The sequence below is a fragment of the Thunnus thynnus genome, chromosome 1 (assembly GCF_963924715.1).
Source record: "Thunnus thynnus chromosome 1, fThuThy2.1, whole genome shotgun sequence".
Lineage (NCBI taxonomy): Eukaryota > Metazoa > Chordata > Actinopteri > Scombriformes > Scombridae > Thunnus > Thunnus thynnus.
Window position 1 is genome coordinate 32921691 of NC_089517.1, and position 27272 is coordinate 32948962.

Sequence of the window (27272 nt, forward strand, 5' to 3'; positions counted from 1 at the left end):
TTCTTTGTGTTACATGCTAATTAGTGATGTCAGGATGCTATCACTCTAAACTAAGATGGTGACAAAGGTAAACGTTATCCCTGCTAATTATCGGCATGTTAGCATTGTCATTGTGTTCAAATACTGACATTAGCATTTAGCTAAGCACTGCTGTTAACGTACAACCCACATCCATGGTACAGCCTTAAAGAGCCACTAGCATGGCTGTAGACTCTTTAACTGTGACATTGTTACTACAAAATAAGTAAAGTCAAATAACTGACTAAATATTGTGGGGAAAATGCACAGAATAAAATAAACTACCAGTATTTTAGAAGTAGTTCTGCCAGTAACATTGCATCTCGTTTTTCAGAAAACTTGATGCAGAGAAAATAATCGGTAGACTTAAAAGAAAAAAGGCAAATGATTCAAACAGCTTCAGATTTATTAACTGCAGGCACAGAAAACAATGACAAATAAACCTAATGATTTAATGTACAGGGTTTTGATCAGCAAATCCCACTATGTCATGGTAGCATTTCTCTTTCGGCACAAAATATACAAATATAGTTCTCAAAATGAGAGAAATGGTTTCATACAAACACATAGGTTCACTTCTGCCTTTTTATGGGGAAGAAGCATGTTACTCCAAATCAAACAGCGAGGAGAGATGTCATTAGACAACCTGGTTCAGTAGTGCTTTACTTTCCAATGCCCTTGATCCAGTGTGTTTACCTGTGTGCTAAAACCATGAAGTCAAGAATGTGGAGGCTTATCACTTAAATAAACAGTCAAATACACTGGAATTAGGTAATTGGAAGACGTTTCCTTTTCCCTAGCTCCCTGCCATAATAATCCCAGAGACAAGATTCCTGATGCAGTCGTGCACAGTAACTCCAGAGCAGTCAATCAAAGTTGTACCAACCGAAGGTGCCAAGCTGGGTCTAGATACAAGGGCAAATTTAATCTCTTCAAACATGTAAACCACAGCTGTCACTGACTTCTATCATTACAACAGCAAGGCATTAAGGCATCTTTGACACACGTCTGTACATGACAAAGCAAGTAAGGACATAGATATGTGTTCGGGTTTTTCACACAGCAGCTAAACTATTTCACTTTAAGTCAAATGAGCACGGACAGGCTTTGAACTTAAATAACGAGGTATGAGGAAAAATGAGCACAAAAAACAGCACATTATGCGAAAACTAGGAATAAGGAATAGCAGAAATTACTTTGGAGGGGTTATGGTGATATCTCTAATGGCACATAACATGTAGCAGCTGTTTATGACAAAACTTCTATAAGAAGGAAGCACATGAGGGTCGCATGGCACATTCAGCTCATTTAAAGAAAATACAGCAGGAAAGACAGTGCAGAAACCTGACACTGTAGCAAACAAACAAAAACTATCCAGCTTTGCACTGCTGGTTGTTTCACATACTCTCTCAACCTGCACTACTGAGACTTTTCTGTTCAGTATCAATATGATGCTGTAAAAGAGGGAGAAATTCATTGATTTTAAGATAAATTAAACTGGTACATTCTTTAGAAGTCCAACTGTGATTAGTAAAAGGTCACCAGCGTCATATCTTGGACAGACAAGCTTTACAAAAAGCATCAGAGACACAGGCAACCAGGTTCAATCAAGTTCACTGTTATGTCAAGGCAGAAAGGGAAATATGAAGTAGAACTAGTACAGGTCTCCACCGAAGACTGAAAAATAGATGTCTTTGCTTTAACATCCTGTCATAGAAAATTCCACAGCATAGATATGAATTTCCACTGGTACAGACCAGCAGTCCAGATGTCTGCAGAGACCAGTCAGCAGCACTACAGAGGTACTGCTAAGATGAAGATAATCCAACTAACAATCGATATTTTGAATGAAGTCTCTCTTGCCAACATTCACATAAACTGCTCTGAATGGAAATCAGAGCTGAAATAGACACTGGGGAGGCAGGTTTGTTTAAGTGAGGGAAGGCGTGTTTGAGAGGACTGTTTGGATTTTAAAAGGAGGAAGAGTAAGAGGGGCTGAGCAGAGGTACAGGTTTCTCTACTCTCACCAGCTTGTTTTCCCTTCAGATTTGGCTTTTTTAAAATGATGTTATATCAAGTTTAACACGTTGAATTGAAAATTCAATTTGATACAACTTCCAAAACATAATTAAAAGGGGTCAAGGTGTCATTGGAGAAATTGTTAGCACTGAATATGAATAGCACTTGAAATGCATATGTTGAATAAATACTGACAAAGGCTTGATGATTGAACAACTTTGTGATTAAGAGACACTGCACAAGTGTTAAAGTGGTTCAAAGGTGATTCTGGTGATATTCTGTATTTTCTTTTTAACAAGTGTCATGAAAAGACCAAAACCAACAAGTATTGTCTTTGTATCCAAAGCCTGGTATATCTTACTCCTCTGTGCCATAAAGCTCTATTGTTGTCCAAAACTACTAAAACCACAACAAGGAGCCACATTTTGCACACTGGTTGACATGTTCCTTCATTACAAAGAACACAAACACTGTAGTTTATTTTGACTCAATCCCACATAAACCATCCTGATGCTGTAAATAAGTCCATGACTGAAAATAGTGCCTAATAAATACACTTTTTACTTGTATTTTTACCCAAGTCATATTTTCTAAAAACTACAGTGTCCAGCAGTTTAAGTTTATTTAATTAGCTTTTTTAAAGTCCAACTAAAATCCCATTTTCAGGTACATTTACATGTGCTCATGTAATGTGCTGCAGCCGAGCAGCTAACTTGCTATCTAGCCTGCTAAGTGCACCTTCTCCCGGTGAGTGTTTGTTTGGTGGCTCGTTCAACAAGCTAAGGTGCAGAACAAGATGTGTGTTCATGTTTGTAAGTTAGATAAAAAGGAGACTTTGCCAGGAAAGCTAATGTGGGTTGTTGTTCAGTCTGTGGTTCTTGTGTTGTGTAGCAGGGCGCTATCAGGCTCAGTGTGACCATCTGCTCTGCCTGTGATTTAATACCATTTAATTGCTTTATTCAAAATTTGACTTGCTGTAGTGAAATAAGGTCTCCAGCTATATAAGTCCATGACGGAAGGATATTTAATTGAAATAATGTAAAACTAGGGGGCAATTTAATCTCAGTTGAAAATGAAAGTATACATTTGTGGTACATTTTTCCAAGATTTACAACTTTAGCAGGAACCTTTGGGCACTGTTGGTTTTGGTCTTTACATGCGATTTGTTGACAATGACAAAAATAGAAAATACCGCCAGGCTTATCGTTTGATATGGCGACTGACTATGACCTCCTAGAAATGTCATTCAACAATAATAATATGACCTTGTACAATAAAGTGGGAATAAGACAGAGCGTAGGATAATTAATCAGATCAATATGTGATCACTCAATAGGCTATTATGGTTCACAGTATATAACGGTGCATAATGGCTCTGGGTAACCACACAAAGGCTGCTTTGGCATTGTAAGAACATGTTGCCAATATTGTATTGGTACTGGTGGCCAGAAATGACTTTGATTTTCTTTCAAAGGCTCATGATGAGTTCATTTCCAAACAGTTAAATAGGGGCGTTGTTGTCTTTTCTTATTAAATTGTGGGAGTCAGCATTAAGCTCCTGCATGAGCACAGAGTTTAACAAGGGGATATACAACACAGACCATGAGTACTACCAACGCTGGTTTTATTCATCTTAGGAAGAGACTGCATAATTTTCTGCATATGCAAATTTGTGTGCATTCAACGTGTTGAATGGACATGAGCTAACTATATTTTACTGGGTCTGACACTGTACTTCCTATATGTGCAGGGCTAAGGTAGGGGTGTTGTCTCCCTCCCTGAATCTCCTTCTTCGTCACTGAGGGTCCTGCTGAACCTGCACAGCCTGCTCTTGCCCTCCCTTCTCCTCTCTTCCACACTTTTTTCCCTGCTTCTTATTTCCCTACTTGGCACTTCCACTGTACAGTGGCTGTCGCTGTCCTCTGCTTGCACAGAGGAAGATGAGGGCTCTGTGGGTGAAGTCCCCACCAGCCCCTGGGTGTGAGGTTGGGTTGTCGGTGTCTGGGAGCTGCTAGGAAACACAAGGGGTGAGATAGGCGATAGAGGCCCCAAGGGGGAGTAACGTCTCAGGGAAACACCCTTCAGGTTAACTGCCAGTTCTAGAACCAGTTTTCTAGATGCCCGGGGGTGGCACAGGGGTACAGAGGCTTCCTGGGGGGTGAGAGGAGGTTGGCTGTGGGTTGAAGAGTCAGTCTGGCCAGGAGTGGAAGACTCGGACTGTGGAGCCCTGCTGCCTTCCCTGCAGACAGGTGACAGTTCCTCGTCCTCTGGACTGTCCAATGACTGGTAGGAGAGAGGAGACGCAGGGCTCTCTGACATGCAGGGCTGCAGGTCCATGGTAGCTGAGCAGCAGGAGCCCGGCATACCCACCAAATCAACCTCATCCCCGAAACCAGCTCCAGACCTGGCCCTGGCCTGGGGCCCCTGCTCCCCCACAGTTCGGTAGCTGTGGAGCCCCAGGGTGATCTGCGTAGGACCAGGGGGGTCAAGCAGAGGGGCGTGCCCTCTGGCTCGCCCTTCACTGTGGAATAGGCGACTCCACAGATGCTCGAGACGACGACGAGAGGAGGAGGAGGTGGAACGCCGTGTTGAGTGACGTCTGATCTGTCTGCGCATCGCCAACCGCAGGTTCTGTAACACAGAGGCCTGGAAAAAGGGGCGGACAGACAGGGAGGTAGACACAGAGTATATCAGCCATGGTCAGCAGACGTTCTGAGCTGAGCAGGTAGTGTACAGTAGGTTTTTAGAGCTTTTTTTATCTTAAAACAACAAAAATGATTCCGGTGTGACCAAACTGAACCAAAACTGTGTAGTTGCAGCTGGACAACTAAACAATGAGCTATAAAGCTATGACTATAAAGCTCTGTCGGGGGACCACTGAGTCAGGTGACAATTCTCTTTATGTATATCACTTCAGGCAATGCCTCTCACATTACACATTTAATACATTGTTTATAATTATAAAAAATATAGATTATAGCTGCTTTAAGAAAAGTAGGGCCATGAGTGTATTACCGTATGTGAGTATGTTACCTGTGTGGGGTTGTACACTGGGAAATCCTCCACTGGAGGGATGAGACCCTGGGCAATCAGCTGACCGTAAGAAGGTGGAGCCTCTCTCTGAACAAACTCCGCCTCCATGCGAGTCATCTGAGTTTCAAAAGCTCTACAGAGGAGAGAGGGGGAGAAGAACAGGAAGAATTAACAGACAGCAGAAAAGAGGGAAAGAGAAAGCGTGACAGAGAAAATTAAAGTGAAGAGAGATGGGGAGTCAAACACAAAACGAAAATTCAACTACCAAAATAGTTGCAGATTAATTTTCTACTGATTGACTAATCAATGAATCAGCCAATTGTTGCAGCTCTACTTGTTCATCAACAGCAATTAGATGCAAAAGATTGCGATAATGTGAAGATAAAATGTTTTAAGCTTGTTGTGGTAACAGTACCAAATAAATTAGCACTAAATAAATGAAAGAGATGAAGAAAAACAAGTAAATAATATGCAAAAGAAAAAGAAAGGAATGTTCTGTCCTCACCTGTATTCTCTACTTCTGAGGGAGTGGAGTTTGAGAGCACAGCCGAGGGCAATGACCAGCAGGAGGCTGCAGACCAGACTGCCGATCAGAGCGGCCGTGATCACTTTCCTGGGCACCGCTGCCATGCAGTCCCTCTCGTCACTCCCATCTAGGCAGTCCTCCTGGCCATCACATCGCCATGTCTCAAAGATGCACAAGTTAGTCCCACAATGGAAGTTTCCAGGTTGGCAGTCATAGCAGTTCTTCTCATCTGACCCGTCTGGGCACCTCTTCTGGTTGTTGCAGCGCTCAGAGGCTGGGTAGCACATTCCTGTGCCGCCCTCGCAGGGGAACTCCCCGTCCGGGCACGTTGGACAGGCCTCCTCATCGCGACCAGATGGGCAGTGCCAGTAGCCGTCGCAGCGTTGCCGTTCAGAGTAGCAGCCCTGATCACTGCCGCAGGGACGCTCGCCGGGAAAACAGTAGCCTTTGACCTGGATGGGTGGAGGAGAAATACGTCACTGTCTAGACACCGAAGAGGATCACTTGTTCTCTGCTTGATTAATTGTGTTCTGTGCACCAACAGAACAGCTACTGTCTCTATCGACCAGACGAATCAAGAAAGCTTTGATTCTTTAGGACACAAGGAAATGGTCAGAGGAACCCTGAAGAAGATTGACACTTTCAGTACTGACACATATGTAGATGGAGAGAAAGGAGAATGTTAATGATGGAGGTTTAAACCACGAGTTGTGAAGGAGGGATGGAGATTAATGTTTTAGTTTTCTGAAAAATGGGATACAATATTCCCAGTTTGCAGTACCTGGTATGTGGCGTTGAAGCCATGCCCGGGGCTGTGAGGCTGGGCCATGTACAACACACTCATCTGTCCTCGGCTTGACTCCAGCAATGCCGGACGCCGGTTGTTATGATAGGACAACACCTGTAAGAGGTGCTCCGCCCGCTGCAGCAGGCCGTCGTAGACATGCAGCGAGTCTCCGGGCCCCAGCTGCAGGTCCAGCTGCAGCACGATGGGCTTGGGGTCCTGGGTGTCCAGCAACCAGGAACACCTCAGCTCCTTCACAGAGCTCCGGTTAGCCCGGAAAAAATCTGGGGAGGCAAAGGAGCCATAAAAGTTCCCCAGTCGTTTGCCACAGGTGGTGTCAGGGCAACCTAGTTCATCGGTGCCATCGGGACAGTCTGGGGCTCCGTTGCAGCGAAGGGAAGCCGGCAGACAGCGGGTGGAGTGAGCCTCCGTGCACGGAAGGGAGCCGAAGGGACAGAGGCCAGGCCGGGCCTCGGTGGGAGGAGGGGAGCAGCTGCGTTCGTCTGTGGCATCGCCACATTCATCCTGACCGTTGCACTTCCAGGAGTGAGGGAGACACTTCCCATTCCCACAGAGGAACTCATCTGACTGACAGCTGCTCTGACCCAGGCGACCTACAGAGGAAAGAAACTGACAGACTAGAACAGCAGCTACTAACGTTTAGGAAAAACACTTAAACATAAGACAGACTGACAACATGTTGGCTCAGTGCAGAATCACAAACAACCTGAACCAACAGTAAACTCTGTTACACACAATGGTGGTAACAGATCTGGTCTTTTCTAACATCCCTCCCAAATACACACATACGGAGTAAACACATACACTTTAATGGTGCTTGATGAGAAGAACAGGATTCATCTCATTGTAAAAGACTAGAAACAACAAATCACTCAAAAAAAAGTACAACATTTAGAGATGCACCAACATGGAATTCCAGGGCAGAATATGATAACTGATAATTATCTGTTTGTTGTGGTTGTTATCGATCCGATAACCTGTTATCTTAATTGCATAAATGTGAAGAGGACAATAAAGGCTAACTTATTAGATAGAAACATATTTTTTTCTTGATATTTCCAGCATTGTAAAGGTGTTTCAGACGTTGTTCAACCATCTAACAAGCACTTTGGTTGGAGCTTAATGACGCCTTAAGGTTTGGTTAGGTTCAGTAAAGTAAACAGGCTGTTTCACCTAACAGAATAAAAGTGTCTGCCCCAAAGCTGCAACAATGACTTCCAACAGTTTATCAATAACTGATGCACATAATAATGTCACATTTTAACAGTAGAGATAAGTAACCAACTAAAGTAGAGCCAGGATCTAATAGAGATCTCTAGTGACAGGGTGATGAATTTCAAAGCAACATACTGGAATAAAAATACTACTATGATGAAACATGGGGACTGAGAGGATATTATGATTTTTTCATTGTGTTAAATTGTGTGACAAGGCTTTAAAATATATCTCTTATCATTTACATTATTATAATTTCACTCATGATAAAACTACAGATGTGGACTCACTCGGGTTAGGTGCAGGACAGATATCTTTCAGCTCACCTCTGATGTAGGAAAGGCGGAAGCCCTGGGCTTGCCCGGAGCTGTTGGCTTGAGAGTGGAAGTAAAGCCAAACACGCCCCCTGGTGGAGATGAAGGGAGGAGGCAGCATGGAGCCACACAGCCTAGATTCCCCGTTCCATGTAGGAGCCAGCAGGAGCCAGTCTCCCAAACAATGTCCAGACTCCGTCACGTCAAAGTTACGGAAACTGGGGCAGAACATTGATGATTCCAGATGTTTATTCCACAGCAAATGTTATATGTGCTGTATGTACTGTACATTGACTGTATATAAGTATGGACGTCATAACAGCTCCCCAAAAGCGGAGCCAAAATATCTCGATCGCCCCCTGGTGGCTGGTCATAAGTCATAAGTCCCGCCCCCTCCATGTTAGTGGATGGGACACGAGCCAAACTAAAAAATCACGTCAAATGGCTGAGGGGGCGTGACTCTGGCTCTAAATGATGTCACATAATTTGGCTTCACTTTTGCAAAGCGTCGTCCATATTTATATAGAGTGATAGTGTATGTGTGTGGTTGGAGATCTACCTGATGGTAATGACCTCTCCCTGACCTCCCTGGATATGCCAGCTGCAGTTGACTCCAGGAGGGTAGTTTAAAGGCCAGGATGGGCTGTAGATCACACCCCTCCGCTCTGTATGGACCTCCACCCGCTCACTGCAGCCCGCTGGGTGACAAAGAGAGACACACGGAGATGGGAACACACACATTAGTGAGGTTGGTCTCTGCGATCGTGTTGTAGACTTTGCTCATGTGTCACCAACAAAATACATCGTGATCTGAGCAGACCAGTACCAGGAACACTGACACTTGACAGATGCATTAAAAGATGTTGTCACATTGCTTCTGCACTCTACAAAAGCTTTATCCTCATGTTTTGTCTTTGATTAGTGCAAAAACTTAAAAACAACGCCCCGACAACACAAGTGACCTTAGTGTCTTTCAGGGCAGAGCTCTGTGCTGATCACATGGAGACTAAAACAGAAGCAGCAGCAGTCAAACTTGCAGCCAAGGCAACAGCATCGCTTGCTGCCATCACAGCATTGCTCCAGGGAACAACACACAGTGTGAGGTGGCCAAGAGGAGCAGCAGGAATAAGACACAGACCTCAGTGTGAGTGCAGGCAATGAATCATATTGTTCTGTAATAAGCAAAGGCTGTTTGATAACAGCTGTTTGAAAAGATCTGAGCGAGGCAATAATGACATCCTTAAATTGAGATGCCAGGGCACAATCAGCAAGGGATTTTATTCTCTTTCTTCTATTGAGAACAAGAACAAAGAGCTGTAAGTTGATGTTTAATCATCTCATTACTTCTTAATGCCAATGAAGGAATGAGACACATGCAAGAAGAGGCTGTCTGACCACTGCTTAATTAACCACAACCACAGAGAAAGAACATTATCTGAGCTACTTAACATCCATCATTGACACACAGCAGAGAGTGTGCAGAGTTCTGCTGAGTGTGTGTGTTTGTTTCTGGCTTTCTTGATGAATCTGTGAAGTCAGCAGAGTGAAACTGTTGGCAGGGGAGGTGGAGGGGGTCATTTAGAGCTCAGTGAAGGATATCGACTACCTGGACACAGCTTCCCTTACCATAAAAACACAACACACACACACACACACACACACGCACCGGACTGGATAAAATAGTCAGTATTAGATCTATATAGTCGAGCCAAATGATATCACACAACTTATAGATGACGTAATGATCTATGATCATCAAATTAAAACCTCAGGATGCTCTCAAGGTGGAGTTCACTGGTTTAGATGTTGCATCTCTGTCAAGTCTCTGCACAAATTCAAATTATTTGAACTTTGACCTTGTTTGCTCCGGACTTGTCACAACGAGTCAAATCAGATCACAGCAAGAGTTATTATAAAGGAGAAATCAAAAACGTTGGGGTAGGAAGGAAGAAAAAAGAATAAGAAAAAAGTTTTGTAAATTTGCATGAGTTTTGTTGGCTTTTCTCTGATCTCTCTAAGCTTTTTGGGTGAAAAATTGCATTTTTATATTTTATAAGCTCATCATATGTTTTTTTTAGGTAAAATCTTAAACTGGGAAGTAACTACAGCTGTCAGATAAATGCAGTAGAAGTAGTAAAAATGACAATATTACCCTCTGACATGTACTGGAGTAAACCTATAAAGTAAGAAACTAGACAGATAATCAAGTACAATTACCTCAAAATTGGAACAAGTGGAGTACGCTTTGGTTTTCATTTAGCTATATTATGTTAAACCCTTCAATTTTTCATCCATGTTGTTTATGTTTATGAAAAAGCTGAATTTAATCCTCTGAAGCTCTGAAAAGTGTCTAAAAAACTGCTGAGATAAGCAGATACTGGCCTCACTACATTAAATGTAACAACACATCAAGTCTTCTGCTTCCTCAGCTATGAAACTACAGCTAGGTGTGCGTGTGCGTGTGTGTATGTGTGTGTTTGTGTGTGTGTCACTTTGATCTTCCTGATACTTTCGTGTGTGAAAAGGTGCCAGGTCAAACAAGTACCGACACGTGCATGGGATAGTGTGTGTTTAATGGTGTGTGTGTGTGGGTGAGAGCTGGTTGGTTCCCTTCTCTCCTCACAGACACACACACACAAACACACACATTGCCCTAGAGGACTTTTGGGGACATAACATAGACTTACATTAATTTTCTGGAGAGTTACCCGAACCATAACCACTATTTGCCTAAGCCTAACCTGAACTACTGACCCCCAAAAATCAGCTTTTTCCCAACTGGGGACATGGCTTTTGTCCCTTGTTGGACAAGCTGTCCCCAATTAACAAAATTAACCTATGACACACACACACACACACACACACAATAAAATCTAAAACTGTTGACCTGTGTGTTGGTTTGGCAGCTTTCTCCTTTATTTTCATTATTTTCATGCCACTTAAGTGCAAGCTGTGATACAGTAATAGAGAGAGAGAGGGCAGGGAGGGGGGAGGGAGAGAGAGAGAGAGAGAGAGGGATTGACTGGCTGCAGAGAAGCAGTGATGTAATGCTGATAGCAGCATCACATTTGTGAAAGAGCATCCATGTTTCCACACTAACCCTGATCATTTACCCACCACAGATCAATACAGGAGAATGATCGCCTCATCTTCTCACTCCATCCGATCACAACATGAAAACACTATGTGTATATCTATCACAGCACTTGATCTCAGTGACACAGGAGAAAGCAGGGGGGAAAAATAACACCCACTACTCCTCCTCGGGTGTGAACACCAGGTTTTTATAAGTGCTCTGCTGGGGCTGTGGTAGTCAGTGGTATGCAGGACCTCCAATGACGATAGAGAGGTTTTATCAACCACAAACAGACATTACATCAGTTCATGGATTTGCTTGGATACTTGGCATCACTCGTGCACAACCATATTTACAGTTGGGTTTTCATAACACACATGAGTAAAGCTCCATTTAAACATTACAGCAGTAGATGCATTGTTGTTCCTCACCTGCACCGAGCAGAGCAGAGCGGAACCACAGCAGCCCGAGCAGCAGCTCCGTCAGTCCCATGGTCCGGTGCTGCCGGGGGGACTTCTGCTATTATCTCCGGCACGATTTCCACTGTTTATTGGACATCCTCCAGCGAGGCTCCCGCATCTGTTTTCAGCTCAGACACACCGCGCACACCGAGAGATCCTCACTGCGAAAAAGCATTGTGTCCTTCGCAGCGGCAGCCAAAGACACCACGGTCAAGTTAGCGACAGCAAACAACGCGGTTTCCGGTCAATTCGTCCAAAATACACGCAGCTGTTCTGACGCACTGTTTGAAACAAGCGTTTTAACTAACAGGAAACATAAACACCGAAACTGGGCTCGCAAAACAGCAAATGCGTGCTCGAAAAGGCGTCGTGTTCTCAAAACTCGTCGTACAATCACCGAAATCACAAATACTGTAAGAAAAGAACAACTTTGTTTTTCAGCTCAGAGCTTTGAATCAAGACCTCACAGCTGCAGTCTTTCAGTGCGGAAACATTTCCTGCAGTTTTCTACTCCATATCCTTCCTGTCATTTACATCGGCTCCTAGATTTGTTTACACATCACACCTGCTGTAATGCTTCCTGGTTAGGCAGCTTTACTGCAGATGCCGTCACATAGTTTCATGTCAGATTGTGACCTGGACATCAGAGCTTTATTTATAAATGTTCCAAAGTCAAACTCAAAAAAAATCTCTTAAGAACATTAGAAACTTGATCTTTAACCTCCCAACCTCTACTTGCAGTTGTTTGACATCACTGTGTGGTATTGCCTTTTCTGTGTTAGTATATTTCTTTGTTATTTTCCTTTTCTTTGTTTCTGTAATTGACTGGATATCATTGTAAATGAGGGTCGCCCCTCAATGATCTGTCAGTTATAAATAAAGGTTGAATGAATGATACTATTGGATTGGTTTGGAGCCTCTCTTTATTTACTGCACTGCAGTCTGATGGAAGCTCTCATTATTTAATATTCAACTATAACTAAGTAGGTGAACTGTTGTCCACCATAGATTTCCCACCATACATTCACACAGACCTACATCCCAGAAGCTGGTGACCCTTTACATGTGTCTTCATATTGATTCCAGAGTCAAAGGTTTTGTACCTCTGCATATTCTCACACTGCGAGTGAGCAGCTTCATTGGGAACAAGATTGAGAATATTGTGAGCAAAAGACTCTCATTTGAAATCCACACTCAGTCTGCACTTGTTTTATAAACCATTTCCTGTCTGTGATAATTCCCTGAGGTTTTGATCTCTGCATTTGCAGTCTTCGAGAATAGTTGTCAGAAATGTATGAAATCAATTGAGAAAAACTGCAATAACCTGAAGCATTTTGAATATAAAGAGTTTGTTGACTAGTATACATTGGTTATTTGATGTTTCGGGCAACATAGGCCAAGGCTGACTATATAATATGTAATTTTCCTCTCCTTTCCTTTCTCCTGTTCTAACTGTATTGTCTTGTATCTAATTGTAACATTGAATCACTATAATTTTGTGACACTGACTGACAGAAAAATACCTAATGTCAAAATGTATTTCAAAAAAATAAAAACAAGAAAATTGAATCAAAATAACCACAAAATACATGATTGCACCTCTGGCAGCCGTACAGCTCTGTCTCTGTGGACAAGTGTCAGCTTTTTACATCTTGATAAGTATTTTTCTTGCTGTGTCAAAAAGTAATTACATACTCTGATTTAGATTTATACAGTTGCGTATAGCAGGTCTTATTTTGAAGACACCGACATCAGAGTTCCGCTGTGATTGTGGCTCACTATATGTTCGGGTCGCCGCATCTAACAGGACAAAGTGCTCCACATTTTTCTTTGTGTATTGGTCCTCTTCTCTTCTCCCAATGAACTAAACTGAATACACATTTGCACAGAAACCGTAGATGTTACCCTGAAATATAGATCACTAAATTTTTTGTCGCAACGACGTGTGCACGCAAGCTACGGTTGTTTCTGAATTTTCTTCCCCCTCCATTGTAGTCTCGGGGTCTGTTTCACTGCCGCCCTCGTGTGGCCAGACAGATGTATTACAGAGTTCAGTGACAAAAGTAAAGAAACGGTACAATTACATTCAATATCTGTATTGTCACCGCAACCACACAGCGTGTATCTAGATGAAGAAAAGAAAGCAATGGTTCCACCTTTGATACTCAGCGACTCACTCGGCTTGGAACAACAGAAACTAACGGGGCAATGGCAAAAAGAAGAAAAAGCAAAAAGGCACCGCTGGGATTCGAACCCAGGATCTCCTGTTTACTAGACAGGCGCTTTAACCAACTAAGCCACGGCGCCGGTGAAGAAGAGGGCCGGAATAGGCTTTTTTCAACGATTCACTACACGACGAACTCACTTCAATTAATGATGTAACTGTTTCAGTCATTTCACTTTAACTTTTAAATAACATTAACTAACATGTAAGCAACAACGAAAACGTTCTCGCTTCGTTTTTCTCAGACACATTTCTAAACGGCCTTTGAAGATGCACATTGCACTTTCAATTGGTCACTGTAAGAATGGTGTTAAGTTGCAAGTTGTTAAAGTTGTATTTATTAACTAGCTATACACACAATAACAATATGGGAGGGTGGCTTTAGGGCTTTTTCCATTTTCTAAAACATCAGCCAGCTAAGACTAAGTCACTCATTTATGACTTGTTCTTAGTAAGTGAATATCAGTGAACTCTCAGTCGAGCTGCCTTGAATGAAATGCTGGTAATTAGTTAAAAACAGCTGATACAGACATGTCAGTTTCTCTCCAGTCATGTCAGTGTCCCCTCTCCTGATACACCTGCGTGTGTCGGTAAAGTGCAACACACCAATCAGCCACTATATACAGTGGATTGGACTTATTTTTCCACATTAAAACCACCTCTATTGTGTAGGTCTCCCTCCTTCCGCCAAAACAGCTCTGATGCAGGAAAAAAGACCTCTGAAGGTGTCCTCTGGTATCTGGCACCAAGACCTTAGCAGCAGATCCATTAAGTCCTGTAAATTGCGAGGTGGGGCCTTCATGCTCGTTTGGATTGAGATCTGGGAAATTTGGAGGCCACGGCAACACCTTGAAGAGGTGTACTTGGTCTGCAACAATGTTTAGGTAGATGGTACATTGAATGTCAGAACCCAAGGTTTCCCAGCAGAACTTTGCTCAGATCATCACACTGCCTCCACCGGCTTGTCTTCTTCCCATAGTGCATCCTGGCGCCATCTCTTCCCTTGGTAAACGATAAACAAAATACACACATACCGTCCACATGATGTAAAAGAAAACATGATTCATCAGACCAGGCCGGTTCTGACGCTCACATGCCTATTGTAGGCATTTTCAGCAGTGGAGAGTTACCAGCACAAGCACTCTGACCGGTTTGTGGCTACGCAGCGATGCACTGTGTGTTCTGACACCTGTCTATCATAGCCAGCATTAACTTTTTTAGCAATTTGTGCTTTGCTTTGAGGGATTGGACCAGACGGGTTAGACTTCACTCCCCATGTGCATCAATGAGCCTTGGGTACTCATGACCCTGTTGCAGGTTGCTTGGACCACTTTTGGTAGGTACTGACCACTGCATAGTGGGAACACCCCACAAGACCTGCTGTTTGGGAGATGTTCTGATCTAGTCATCTAGACAGATGACATTGTAATGAGATTATTAAGATTATTAATAAGATTACTCACTTTACCTGTCAGTGATTTTAATGTCATGGCTGATCGGTGTATACGGTATATAAAAGAACAACATCTCCCTCTAACAGCACTTGAGCTCAGCCTCATTTGAACCCAGCACTGCCTCTGTGTGGCCATGTCTTCACATTACAGCTTTGCCTGGCCAACCAAGAACAGACTAAGTAAAACCACAGAAGAGTGAATCCTGGATTAATGTGTTTCTCATCAGCTTTCCTCACATTCCTTCATGATGATAATCCAGATTTTTTTCTCTTGTCTCATATCTTCCAGTCCTCCGATTTTGGAACAAAAAAGTGAAAAACTAGTGAGGTTTAACTGAAAAGCTGAACGGTTATGGATTAAAATAGTAATATGAGGTCACTGCCCAAGACTTTCCCCCTCTACCATACACATATATTATTAGGGTTTTTTTTGTGATTGTGCCTGAATGATTGCATGTGACAGACATACTTGACTGATAATATGGCATCTGTTTCATTCATGACAGGCAAAAAGTGTATTTTGTAGTAACACCATTCCTCCAATATTTGTACGTCAGGCCTCTGCATGCATGGGTATGTGTAACCTATCCAAATGTAGAAAAAAGCAGCCCTATAGACTTCAGTCACAATAAGACCATGTAGAATATAGTTCAAACAGAAAAAACTGATCTGCCTCTCTAACCTGATTTCTAGTGAAGCTGCTGCGATACACTGTTGATGTTTACTCAGACTGGATGGAGGTTAGAGTGTGATCTCATTCACTGTTTTTGGGTACTGACTGAAGATGGAAACTTCGTTGGAAGGAGACGCATCTATAAATGAGCATCATGGCATTTTGGCCAGGTTGTATTTGCTGTCAACAGTTAATGAGAATTAGTTGACAATCATACTTAGGCAGAAAGCTTTTCATTGAAAACACTGACAGCTCTAGTCAATAGGATGTTTCTAGAATAAAGTATTTTTTGAGGCTCTGGGCACCATAAACCAAAATTCTACCATTTCTTTAGTATCAACATTAAAGTGTCTGCTTGGCTAGATACAACTCACTGTTGTAGTTTTTACTGGACAGACTGTCAAAAGGAAATAATGGAGAAGACTGAGTCACCACACAGAGTTCATGATATTTCAACAATTTATTCAACAACTTCATAAACATTTCTTAAGAAGTGTGCTGCTTTATTTGACTGATGCTTGATAAGTGCGGGAACCAAAGCTTTTTACATGCACATGGTCTCGGCACAGATACAGGCTATAGGTTTGTCATTTCACTTGTCATTTTTCTTTTTTAAAAATCACACAGTTTTGTATACAGCAGCTGATGAAGCTTACCAACAACTAGTTCAATGATATACACGAAAACCAATTTTCATGTTGAATTAAAATATAAAGGATAAACAAGTAAAAACCTACAAAGAAAATAAAGCTGTAAAAATCAGAAACAAATCCTACGAATGGCGCTGAGTGGATATATCCATGAATACGAGTCCGAGGATCTGCACGACACATTGCTCAGCTGCTTTTTTTTTTCTGTGTATGCACATTGGTTAGTTTTTAAATTAATTATTGTAAATACTATGAAAACAAAATGCAAGTCACACACTCAGCAAACAAGAAACATTCCTTTCTTCAAATGATCTGGAGTTCTCATTAGCAGGGTGGGAGGGGGGTGGGGGTGGGTGGGAGGGGCGTGGGGGTGGGTTGGACGTTAACAGGGTTGACGGAGGAGTAGAAAGGGGTGGGGTTCACTTTGAACACCAGATCACAGTCCTACATGGCATTCAGTGGGGCATCCATTTCTTTTGATACATCTTAAATACTTTAAATGACTTCTACCTGATATAGTGTCTAAATCTGTTTCAGGTGTAGCGTAATAAGTCTCATGGCTGCCCTGGTGCGAGTTCCTCAGACAAAGATCAAATTAATCCCAGCACACAAGTCAATAACATTAAAATCAACTATTCCAGGTGCCATGATTCAATATGTCCATTTGATCTGTGTCTGGGGAACTACCACGCCTTCTCAATCTGCCTCCTTGTTTACTCTGCAACGCATACATTTTCTCCCCAAGTACAACATGGGTCATGTGTGTGTGTGTGTGTGTGTGTGTGTGAGTGAGAGAGAGAGAAAGAGTATGAGACTACTGGTGGGCGCACTGGACCCCTGGCCCGTGGTGGCCACCCTCTTCATCGGAGCTGTCGTTGTAGGCCTCTCTGCGGCTACCTGATGACGAGCTCTGGCTGACGTCGTAATCCTGCAGGTCGACCTCCTCGGTGTCTCCGGTGATGATGGGCGGCTCCGACCGTGAGGGCAGCATGTCCTCCAGCTCCTGCACGCGGAGAACATAAGAACAGACGGCCTCATTCGTGTCCTCTGACCACACAGTAGTGTCAAAGTGTTGTGAAGCCGAGAGCGCTTTGCTACACAAGTGTTATACTGTTATTACAGGGTGAGGACAAAAACATCTTCAGGGAGAATAAGAGGTGGTGCTGTCTGCATATGAGTGCTGAATAAGTAACCCAATTATGGCCAGAATAACTCTAATCCCTGAATGGAATAACTGGTATAAGAGTTTATTCACTTCAGTCGATCTACACTGCGACAAAATTCTATACATATCAAAGTAGCCGATCAACTAATTGCTTCAGCTCTAACTCTGATTTTTATGTGTTGGTTTCATGCAAGTGTAATCTAGTGCATGTATCAGTTAGCATTTAGGAAAAGAGAAACAAAACCTGAGGCACAGCGAACATTAGCTTTAAAGTTGTAATTAATATTCACCTACAAGCATGGACACGTTACTGGTCTTTCCACCAGAGATGCTTGAACAAAACCAACAAGCAAGCATCCACTAGGGAAAAGTGCACTTTTTAACATCAGTTTACTAGCGAGACAGCTCAGCAGTTTCAGCGGCTTAAAACAAAGCATTTGCCATTTTAGATGAGGAATAATGTGATCCTCTGCTAACAGCACACCATCTGTTGCTTGGCTGAAGCTACAGGTAAACAGAGCTGTCTCTAAGTCTGTTCACATTGTGTCCATGTGTCGCTGACAGCTGTGATGCTTCAGACACTTTGAAAAGCTAAGGGCCACTTCAGCCTTCAAATAATACATTTGAAATGACTTTTTACTGCAGAATATTGTTTTTTTTTTTAACTACACATTAGTCTAAATTTGTGTTTATTATTTTATTGCTGTTGAAGTTGCAAAGTCAATCTGTTATTTAATTCTTAAATTGTCTTCATAAGTCATGATGAACACATACTACTGTCAGCACCATAATTAACATTACCAGTATGAAGGATTAGTTCTGTCTGATAGCTGATAAATCTTCACTGTGAAAATCCAAACACCAAAAAGTGAAAGACAGTTAATAATGAAAGGACAGTTAATAATATATCATACCACGAGTTTCTCAGGGCTGATCCAGTTGTTGCTGGGGAACTGGACGTCAAACTTGATGTACAGATCTCCCTTCTCAAAAGGGTTACGGTACTGTGGCATTCCCTCTCCTCGCACCACCCTCACTGAGGCTGGAGAAGAAGTTTAAATAAAACAAGGTTTACACAGTTTCTCTTTAAAAATATATCAACTTTTCTTCTCCAGAATTCAACTTTTTCATGTGGTAAGGGAATTTGATCTGGAGACCCAATTTTGCTGGTGGAGACTGAACGATGAGACACATCGTTATAACGGATTCCTCAATTGAAATGGAATGCAAATGCTAATGAAATCCAACCACACATGACCTTTTTGTAATGAGGCACAGAGACATTTAACTACGCTGTTCAAAATGTTTGCATAAATGTTAGTCTGGAGTTCTGTTGAGGTGTGAGGGCATGTTGATGTGACACGGTCCTGCATTCAACCCACTTGAATCTAACTGGTAAATTAATGTTAAAACAGAGGAGAAAACAAGAGTGTTACCTGGTTCAATGACTTTGCCAGCAGGGTACTTCACTACAATCTGTCTGCCGTCTAAGTGTTTCAGCATAAACTGGAAGCCGCACAGCGCCTCCACCAGCCCGATCTTGTGGTTCATGAACAGGTCATTGCCATCTCGCTTGAATGTCTGAAGATTGAGAGACCGTGAGTAATACTGGTTAACAAACTTTATCACAACCTTGGAGTTGATGCCACAGATCATGAGTTATTCATCTTTTGTGAATGCCAGCTATAGTATTCAGTTTGTTCGTTGTAGGATTAAATGACTCTGACGACAGACATCACACAGTCAACGGTGAACACACACACACAAAGCATCTGCTGGTTATTGCAAGCAATAACCGTCAATGAAATGAGCTACGATGAATACGAGCGGAGCAGAGGAAAAGGTTAGCAGTAAGTTGTCAGTCTGGCAGTAAATGTACAGTACAGACTACAGTGTGTCAGTTAATACATGCTGCAGCTTCTCAAGACCAAGAAAAGTCACGTCTGTTGTTCCCAAACTGTTGGAAAAGTGAAGGGTGTTAGCTCCGAAGTTAGCGACAATAGATTAGGCTAATCTGAAGACACTACACAGAGAAATAGAGAAGAGAGAAATGTGAGCCCCCTGTTTGTTTTCATTTATTATTTCAGAATAGAAACATCCACCCTCTTCTTAAAACATATTCAGCTGAGTCGGTGTGATTTGTCAGTGCAACATAGCACCCAACCTGCCAGTTAACACAATTCCTATTTGTTTAACATGGTTTTAGATTGAACACATGGCTGATTTCCACATATCATTCATAACAGTGGCATGTCAGTAACATACGTAGTACTTGCCAATGTTATCTGTATTGTTGTTGCCAACTGTAGTAACCTATTTTTTTTCCCTCCATCCACTGACATCAAGATACCTCCGGAGGCAGAGAGCCTGGGGGGGCAGAACTACAGCTCAGCCTGCTGTTCCAGTTTAGGGTTTTATTGTCAGAGGCAACCTGGCTTCTACCAGCCAGTGTTTACCGCTGAGGGAGCACACAACAGGCAGATAGCTGTGAGCTAGTTGATGTAGACAAACAAAAACTCATTATTATTAAATAGTTTCAGCTCTAATGTTACCACACTGATACAGCAACACTACAGTATCATATTTTTCACAACCGCACCAGTTCCTGAGTAAAATATTGCCTTCTCTTATCATACTGCTGGAAGTCATTACGAGTGTAATGTGTCATTTTTCATAATTAATGCTTAATAGTCATCGAGACACTGTAAGAATGATAACACCCACACATTACATAGGCCTACCAGTAAATTAAAGCAACACTTCCAGTAGATGTCTTTTTTTTTTTTTTTTTTTTTTTTAAAAATCAGCCAATGAACAGCATGTAAACAGTGTGTGAGGGATGGATTGGGTATGTTTTAGGTGTTAAACAGGTCAGTCAAGACGTGCTGGTGCGTCCGCCCACAGATCACACATGAACTTCTGTTTTTATCTTTCAACTTATATTACATCTGAAATCAAGACAATCTGATTATTAGAAGCCGGCCGAGTGTTCATCATGCCAGGTATCTGCAGTAATCCCATCTGTACCATGTGCATGTCCAGACAATCTGGTCGTCAGCACTCAGACAGTCAAGAGGTTTCTAGTACCACCAGCTGGACCTGATCACTGACAAACTCCTCATCTGACTCTGTTACCCTGAAGGTGAATTGGATTTCACCCACTCTTTCAGCCTGCTAGTTAACACAAACCAGCATGACTTCAGAGTCTCACAGCACTGACTTGTGGGGGGAAAAAAAAGAAAGAAAAAACATGCTTCTGCTCAATATGTTGATGTAGAGCAGTGCACTCGCCCCTAATCTCCTAATGCTCTTCTGTACTATTTGTACGAGTGCACTCTACTTTCCTCCTATGCCAGGCTCTGCACGTCTGATTGTCAGACTGAAAAAGCGCTGCACAAATTAAACTATCAATTCATTCAAGGAGGGATGTAATCTGGCCAAAAGTAAGGCTGAAAGCAGGGATACACAATAGGCAGGTTGCCAGTCTGCTGCTAAGACAGCACCCAAGAGGCAAACACTCACACAGATGGGCAAACCTGAGCAAGTCTGCATGATCTGTGTGTTGGCTGAGAAAACTCTCTTGAAGATTCTCCTGACTGCTACCCAGTGTGCAATGATATTTTTTTTCCCTTGAGAAATCTGCCTTTCGTCTCTCAAATTAATTTGTTATTCCATTTGGAGACAGGTATCTGGAGAGCTCTACGGCTAGTGTCATTTTTCAAAATGTGTCATATAAAAATGCAACATACTTTCAATGCGGCTGCATTGCACCCAGAAATGCAATTGCATCCTGCCAATATTTGGGACTGGCCAGGAGATTCCAGTGATGGAAGGTTTTTTTCGCCTATATAAATCATCAACATTTGTTGTGGCATAAAGCTGGATGTGGGGAGAGAAGCCCAAACACAATGCATCAAAAGGGGCAATAGTATCCAGAAAGCATGCAGGGACCAGAGAGTTTCAGACTGTCAGTAAACTGTTTGATTAAGACTTTTATGTGAAGCTATTAGAATTGTAAGAATTGTTGAGTTATAGTTACAGTGGACATCTTTTGCTGCTTTACTGTCAAATTAGCAAATTTTCTTTACACAAGGTAACAGATTACTACCAACACTTGTTTTCATTAATTTAAGGTGATCATTAAGAAATATGATATAACTTCCAACCGTGAAAAAAAAAAAATACACTCCTGGTTTACAGTCTACTGTGTATGCACAAGGTTGTCAACACTGCACCCACACACCTGCTTTTCATGTAGCAAGCACCAAAAACCACAAATTGATCTTTCCAGACATGTGTTGCACACATGGTACCTTTATGCAAGTTGAAAATCCACATGCACCATGTTGCTGCACTGGAGCACTAAACAATATATCCTTAAAAAACATCTATGAGTGCAAAGCAGACGCAGACAGGTGTAGGAAGTTGGCGAGGCATTAAGGTGACCTTCATATGGGCAGGAAATAACTAGTAACTGACACATAAAAACACAAGCAAAACTATGTCCTAAAAACCTGTCTCACCTAAACAGAGGTCAGGGTAAGATGAGCATGGCTACAGTCTTCAGGATTGGTCCACCTACCTCGTTCTCTTTTTCCTGCAGGACGAGGACTATATCTCCCGGCTCGACGCCAGGTGCCTGGTCAGCCTCCCCTCCGAAGGTAATTTTCTGGCCGTGCTTCATGCCTTTGTCCACGTGTACCTCCAGAATCTTCACCTCCTTCACCACTTTTTTGCCCTCACATTTTTTACAGCGGTCTTTCTCACTGATAACTTCACCTGAGGTGGGTTAGAGAACACAAGGTGAGGGATCTGCCCAGAAGAGATGTTTGATCGTGGTGGTTTGGATCATTGTGCCCCTTACCTTCTCCGTTACAATCAGTACACACAGACTGCATCTGTTGGACCATCCCCGGGGCCAGCTGTCTGATCATGATGCGCATGCCACGCCCCCTACATGTTGTACATTTTTGTACAGCGCCTGTCTTGCCTCCCTGCCTGCATACACGCACACCCAGAGATGGATTCATTGTTAGAAACTGTTCCACAATCATTGCAGGATTAACAACACACCAACAGACATCAATGTATTTACAGCAATATGTAGGTTATAAAACTTACCCGTTACAAGTGCTACACAGTACATTCTTGCTAAGTTGTAGTTTAGTTGTCTTTCCGTTGTAAAGGTCTTCCAGTGACACTCTGTAGAAAAAAAGGGGGCTTGGTTAAACACTGTGACCGTCACAACAGTTTAAGTACAAGTTAGGCTTGTAATGACTTAAATAGCAATTCTAAACAAAAAAAAACTTTTTTTGCAGATCCATAAAAAAATGTACTAAACAAGCAGCCTATATGAGAGAGTGTACAAGCTTGGTCTTACTTGAGTGGATGGACCATGTCCTCTCCTCTCCTCCGACCTCCATTGCGAGAGCGACTCCCCTGGCCACCCATGAAGCCAAAGAGTCCACCACCAAATATGTGGGAGAAGATGTCGTCCATCCCTGGGCCGCCCCCACCTCCTTCCCGCAAACCTTGTTCTCCATAGCGGTCATAAAGTTCCTTCTTTTCAGGGTTGGTCAGCACCTCATAGGCAAAGCTGATTTCTTTGAACTGTGTTAAAAATAAATAAATAAATAAATACAATGCAGTTTTAATTGTCAGGACACTAGAGCCACAGAGCCCACAAAAAACAGTGACTAGCCGTTTCAATTGACCGGGCGATGCTACCAGGGAACTACAGGGGTCTCTGTAAGAGGACTGAAGTGATTAAAAGTTTTCACAATTTCCCCATATCCTCGTATGGGAGCATTAGCCAGGATCAATTTTCTGTGAAAGACACTCTGGTAAATCGCCAGCTCAGGACCTAGTAAGATTTCCATTAACCTTTCACCTCAGCTATGGTGGGAACAAAAGTGACGACATTCCCAGCAAAGCATGCTAAAGGTTGCAATATCCTTACATAAGGGTCATTTCATATCTACTAATCACAAGCCCTCTCTACATTCATATAATCCATACAGGTCCTGGAGTTAGAAACCAATAAATACTCTTGTAAAATGATTTTATAGATTGAACTAAAACAAAACTACTCAACTTGTACTCAAGTCTTACCTCAATCATTCTCATTAATGATTCTAATTTTAAGTATCAAAATAAAAACCACATTGTATTGTAAGATGCACATCTGAAAATAAACTGCCAAGAACCACAATCCCAAAAACTGCTGATCTGAATCAACATATCTCTGATACAAACTCAAATCACAGAAAGATAACAAAGGTGGTGTTTAGTGCTTGCTGATCTGATGGCATTATATTGTATAGGTGCTCAAGTTATTGTGTCCACAGGCATAGGAAAGGACGCTGTCTATTTCATTAAGTGTAAGTGTTTTCCCCATTACGAATAACCACCTTCAAGATTAATCCTTTAAAAGCTGCCATTTCCTACTGCTAATGATGTGATCTCATGCTGAGAAAATGACACTGCACCATACGGGGAATGATGGAAGAGAGGCCTTCAATTCATAACATTTCCAATAATATTCTAACAATGCCACATTAGAATCTAATGACATTATTATGTAGAGCTGTGGGAAGCCATTGATTATACTGCGGGGAGGGTCAGGAAACTCAGCAGCATGTTCTATAACAAATTAAACACAGGAAGAACATAATAACAAGGCTTTAGCCTAACTGCAAAAGTATAACTGAAATGAAAAGCATTTCAGACTACTTTTAACACTGATGCTATAAAGATATACACATTTTAAAAAGCTACACATTTGCTTTTCACTCTGTATTCCTTCTATAATGTTGACCAACCTATTAAGTCCAAAATGTTTCCAAAGTATTTAAAATAAAAAGAAGAAAAGTTGACATCGAAGGCATTAGGAATGACACATCAAGGTATGAATGACACATCAAGGTATGAGACACCTGTTCCCAGTAACATGACCTTACTGTAACTGAAACATATTGTCTGCTCTGTTAATGACAATGATTTAATGAAAATCAGTGATGGAAAATTCTTTATTTCCAATCTTTAACCCTTTTTGTTGGGAGGTAACACTCCAACCAACAAATTAATTTTAGTTATTCATGTGTGCTCCCTATTTTCATTTAGTTCAAAACAGCATGACCCCATCCACTAGTAAACACACCTCTGATGACCAACTTCAGTGGAAAGTGAAAACAATCATCACAGTAATGTCTTACCTTGTCACCAGCATTTGGGTTCTTGTCAGGGTGATATTCTTTTGCCAGTTTCCGGTATGCCTAGGATTACACAAAACGGACTGGTATCATACTCATTATGGACACATATTGTTTACTGGAATCACACTTGCATGACTCAATCACATACAATATGTCTGCATTATCAGCCGTTACGCAAGCACGCCGGCCTTGTCAGACGAAACCAAAAGTTACAGTCGGTATTGTGTCGAAGTCTGTTTCCCTGTCGGTGTGTGTTTCCTCTTACCTTAAACTGCCGAGCTTACCCTAACCCCAGCCTGTTATTTCTGCTACGTCTAACCATATCCATAACAGAGGTCCTAACCCCAACCGCGGAGGTGGTGCTACGGGAAACACAATTCTAACAGGAGGGGAACATTTTTTCGAGGGGAAACGTTATCCAGCACAACACCGGCAAAAAACTTAACCTAGCTGTAACCGCATTAAGCCATTAAATAGCGTTAACTTAAAGTTCAATGGTATACGGAGTAACTATCAGTTTCCTAAAAATGACGACAGAGTTACTGGCCTTACATTAACTACATTATAGACAGAATTACCCTTTTGTCAAAAAAATGACAGTTCAAAATGTCTGACAATGTAAACGCTGGTAGTTATGCATGTGTATGCTGATTAGCATCTCTCGCTAACATTAGCCACAAATGACATTAGTTACGATATGGCCCTAGCTTGTTACAGAATGTGAGAGGCATTGACCACCCTGTTTAATACAATTAACTACGAGCTTGGTAATAGATAAAGTTAACTAAATGCTTGACACCATAGAGGTGTAATGTTATAATTATAGCCGAGCTCACAGGTTAGAAATGACCGGTCTGTGTCATCAGCTAACTGATGCTAGCGGAGGTTGAATTGAACAACTTAGCTGGTAAATTAATGTTTTGACGTTACATGTCGACAAATCTGTAGGTGAAAAACCATACTCAGGCTCCACTGCAAAGATGTGAGTAAAAGAGTAAAATATGACACTGCTAAGAGTTAATTAACAAACGTTAACATCAACGCTACTGTGCGGCCGAGATGACGTCCAGAAATTAATCCGAAGATCAAAACTCCAGTCGGCCTCATGTGATATAATTTCAGTTGTCACACTCACTACATAAAAGGTGTGTTTCTCCAGCCTTTGGGAAACACAAACCACATCTTTCTACAACCTCCGACAGGCTTAAGTTACATGACAAACACCTGCAGCTAACCTGAGGTCAACCGCCTGGCTCGTACATGCGAACTACATTACCGGCTAACGTTACCCGCTTTAACTGTGCTATTTGAGGCCATAAAAAACACCAGACTGGCTACAGCTAAACACTGAAAACATCACCTGATTTCAGCGATAATCGTTAAATGTTTACAGCCGCATCGTCACACATGAACATCCAGGCCGGTTGACGCTAGCGTGCTAGTTTAGCAGCTAACGAAACGTATTTCCTGATTGTATCCTCTTCAAACTCGAAACAGACACGCTGTGTAAGTTCACAGTTTCTCCAGCCTGTCTTCTGTATTAAATTACCTTCTTCAGCTCGTTTTCAGTTGCGGATGGAGACACTCCGAGGATGTCGTACAGTTTTGTATCGACGACATTCGCCATGGTGTAGCTGTGGATGTGGATGATGGACAAAGAGGAGAAGCAGCCGGTGGAAAAGGTTTGGCTCGCCTCGTGTCTCAGTTTCCGGATAGTTTAGCCGCTCAGTGTGTCCGCTGCTGCCTCCAGGCTGCTGGTGAGCTGTATGACCCTCTGATCTTATGTACCACTACCCAAAACTGACATTTATCACTTAAAAACAAAAAAATATATTAGTCCATTAATTTACTCAAAGGCCAATGTCCTCATATGATTGGACCATCATAAAAAAACTGGTGTGGGGGGATTAAATATGATGACACGGCAAGCTGATATTAATCACATAATCATAATGCACTGCACGTCACTGTAAACCTTGTTTCCTTGACCCATTCTAAATAGGGTGCACCTCACCACAATACAATAACATATATAGCCTATAAAAGTTAGATCATCCGCCGCCATTACAATAGATATGAGGTAGAGTGTGAAATGACATTTTTATGCATGGATGGCTTTGTGTGATGTTTTTTATGGGTTTGTTTTGTACATGTGAGATGTGGAGCCCTGTTTAGTTTAATATGGTGTGCTCTGTGCACACACTCCAGTTTGGGCTTATGTGTTGAGCAATTTATGTAATGTTTTCTGTCTTTAATTATTGTGTTATACTTTTTAGTTGTGTCATGAAATACAGTGAGACGTCTGTTTGTGATAACTGACTGATTTGAGCATCATAGATTTGATGTAACACCGATAAACATGTAACCAACAGAATATGGGAAGTTGTGTGTTTGTATACTAGCTTGATTAGATTCACACAGGCCTA

At 42.1% G+C, this 27272-nt stretch overlaps 2 protein-coding genes and 1 non-coding gene across 3 annotated transcripts; all 3 read right to left on the minus strand.

The window, feature by feature from the left end:
* Positions 1 to 406: 406 nt before the first annotated feature.
* lrp3 (low density lipoprotein receptor-related protein 3) lies at positions 407 to 12287 on the minus strand. Its single transcript, XM_067595960.1, has 7 exons — positions 11438 to 12287; positions 8490 to 8628; positions 7943 to 8148; positions 6378 to 6994; positions 5576 to 6048; positions 5071 to 5203; positions 407 to 4683 (listed from the first exon to the last, which is right to left on the minus strand). The coding sequence occupies exons 1-7, from the start codon at positions 11496 to 11498 to the stop codon at positions 3790 to 3792; spliced, it is 2523 nt and encodes an 840-aa protein (XP_067452061.1). The 5' UTR covers positions 11499 to 12287; the 3' UTR covers positions 407 to 3789.
* Positions 12288 to 13700: 1413 nt separating this feature from the next.
* Positions 13701 to 13774, minus strand: trnat-agu (transfer RNA threonine (anticodon AGU)). The gene has a single exon. It is a non-coding gene; the product is annotated as a tRNA-Thr (tRNA).
* A 2484-nt stretch (positions 13775 to 16258) lies between these two features.
* dnaja2a (DnaJ heat shock protein family (Hsp40) member A2a) lies at positions 16259 to 26560 on the minus strand. The gene is made up of 9 exons (XM_067595983.1): positions 26396 to 26560; positions 24847 to 24906; positions 23013 to 23242; positions 22754 to 22834; positions 22497 to 22630; positions 22215 to 22411; positions 19069 to 19213; positions 18547 to 18674; positions 16259 to 17470 (listed from the first exon to the last, which is right to left on the minus strand). Exons 1-9 carry the CDS (start codon positions 26471 to 26473, stop codon positions 17282 to 17284), a joined length of 1242 nt encoding a protein of 413 aa, XP_067452084.1. The 5' UTR covers positions 26474 to 26560; the 3' UTR covers positions 16259 to 17281.
* Positions 26561 to 27272: the final 712 nt, after the last annotated feature.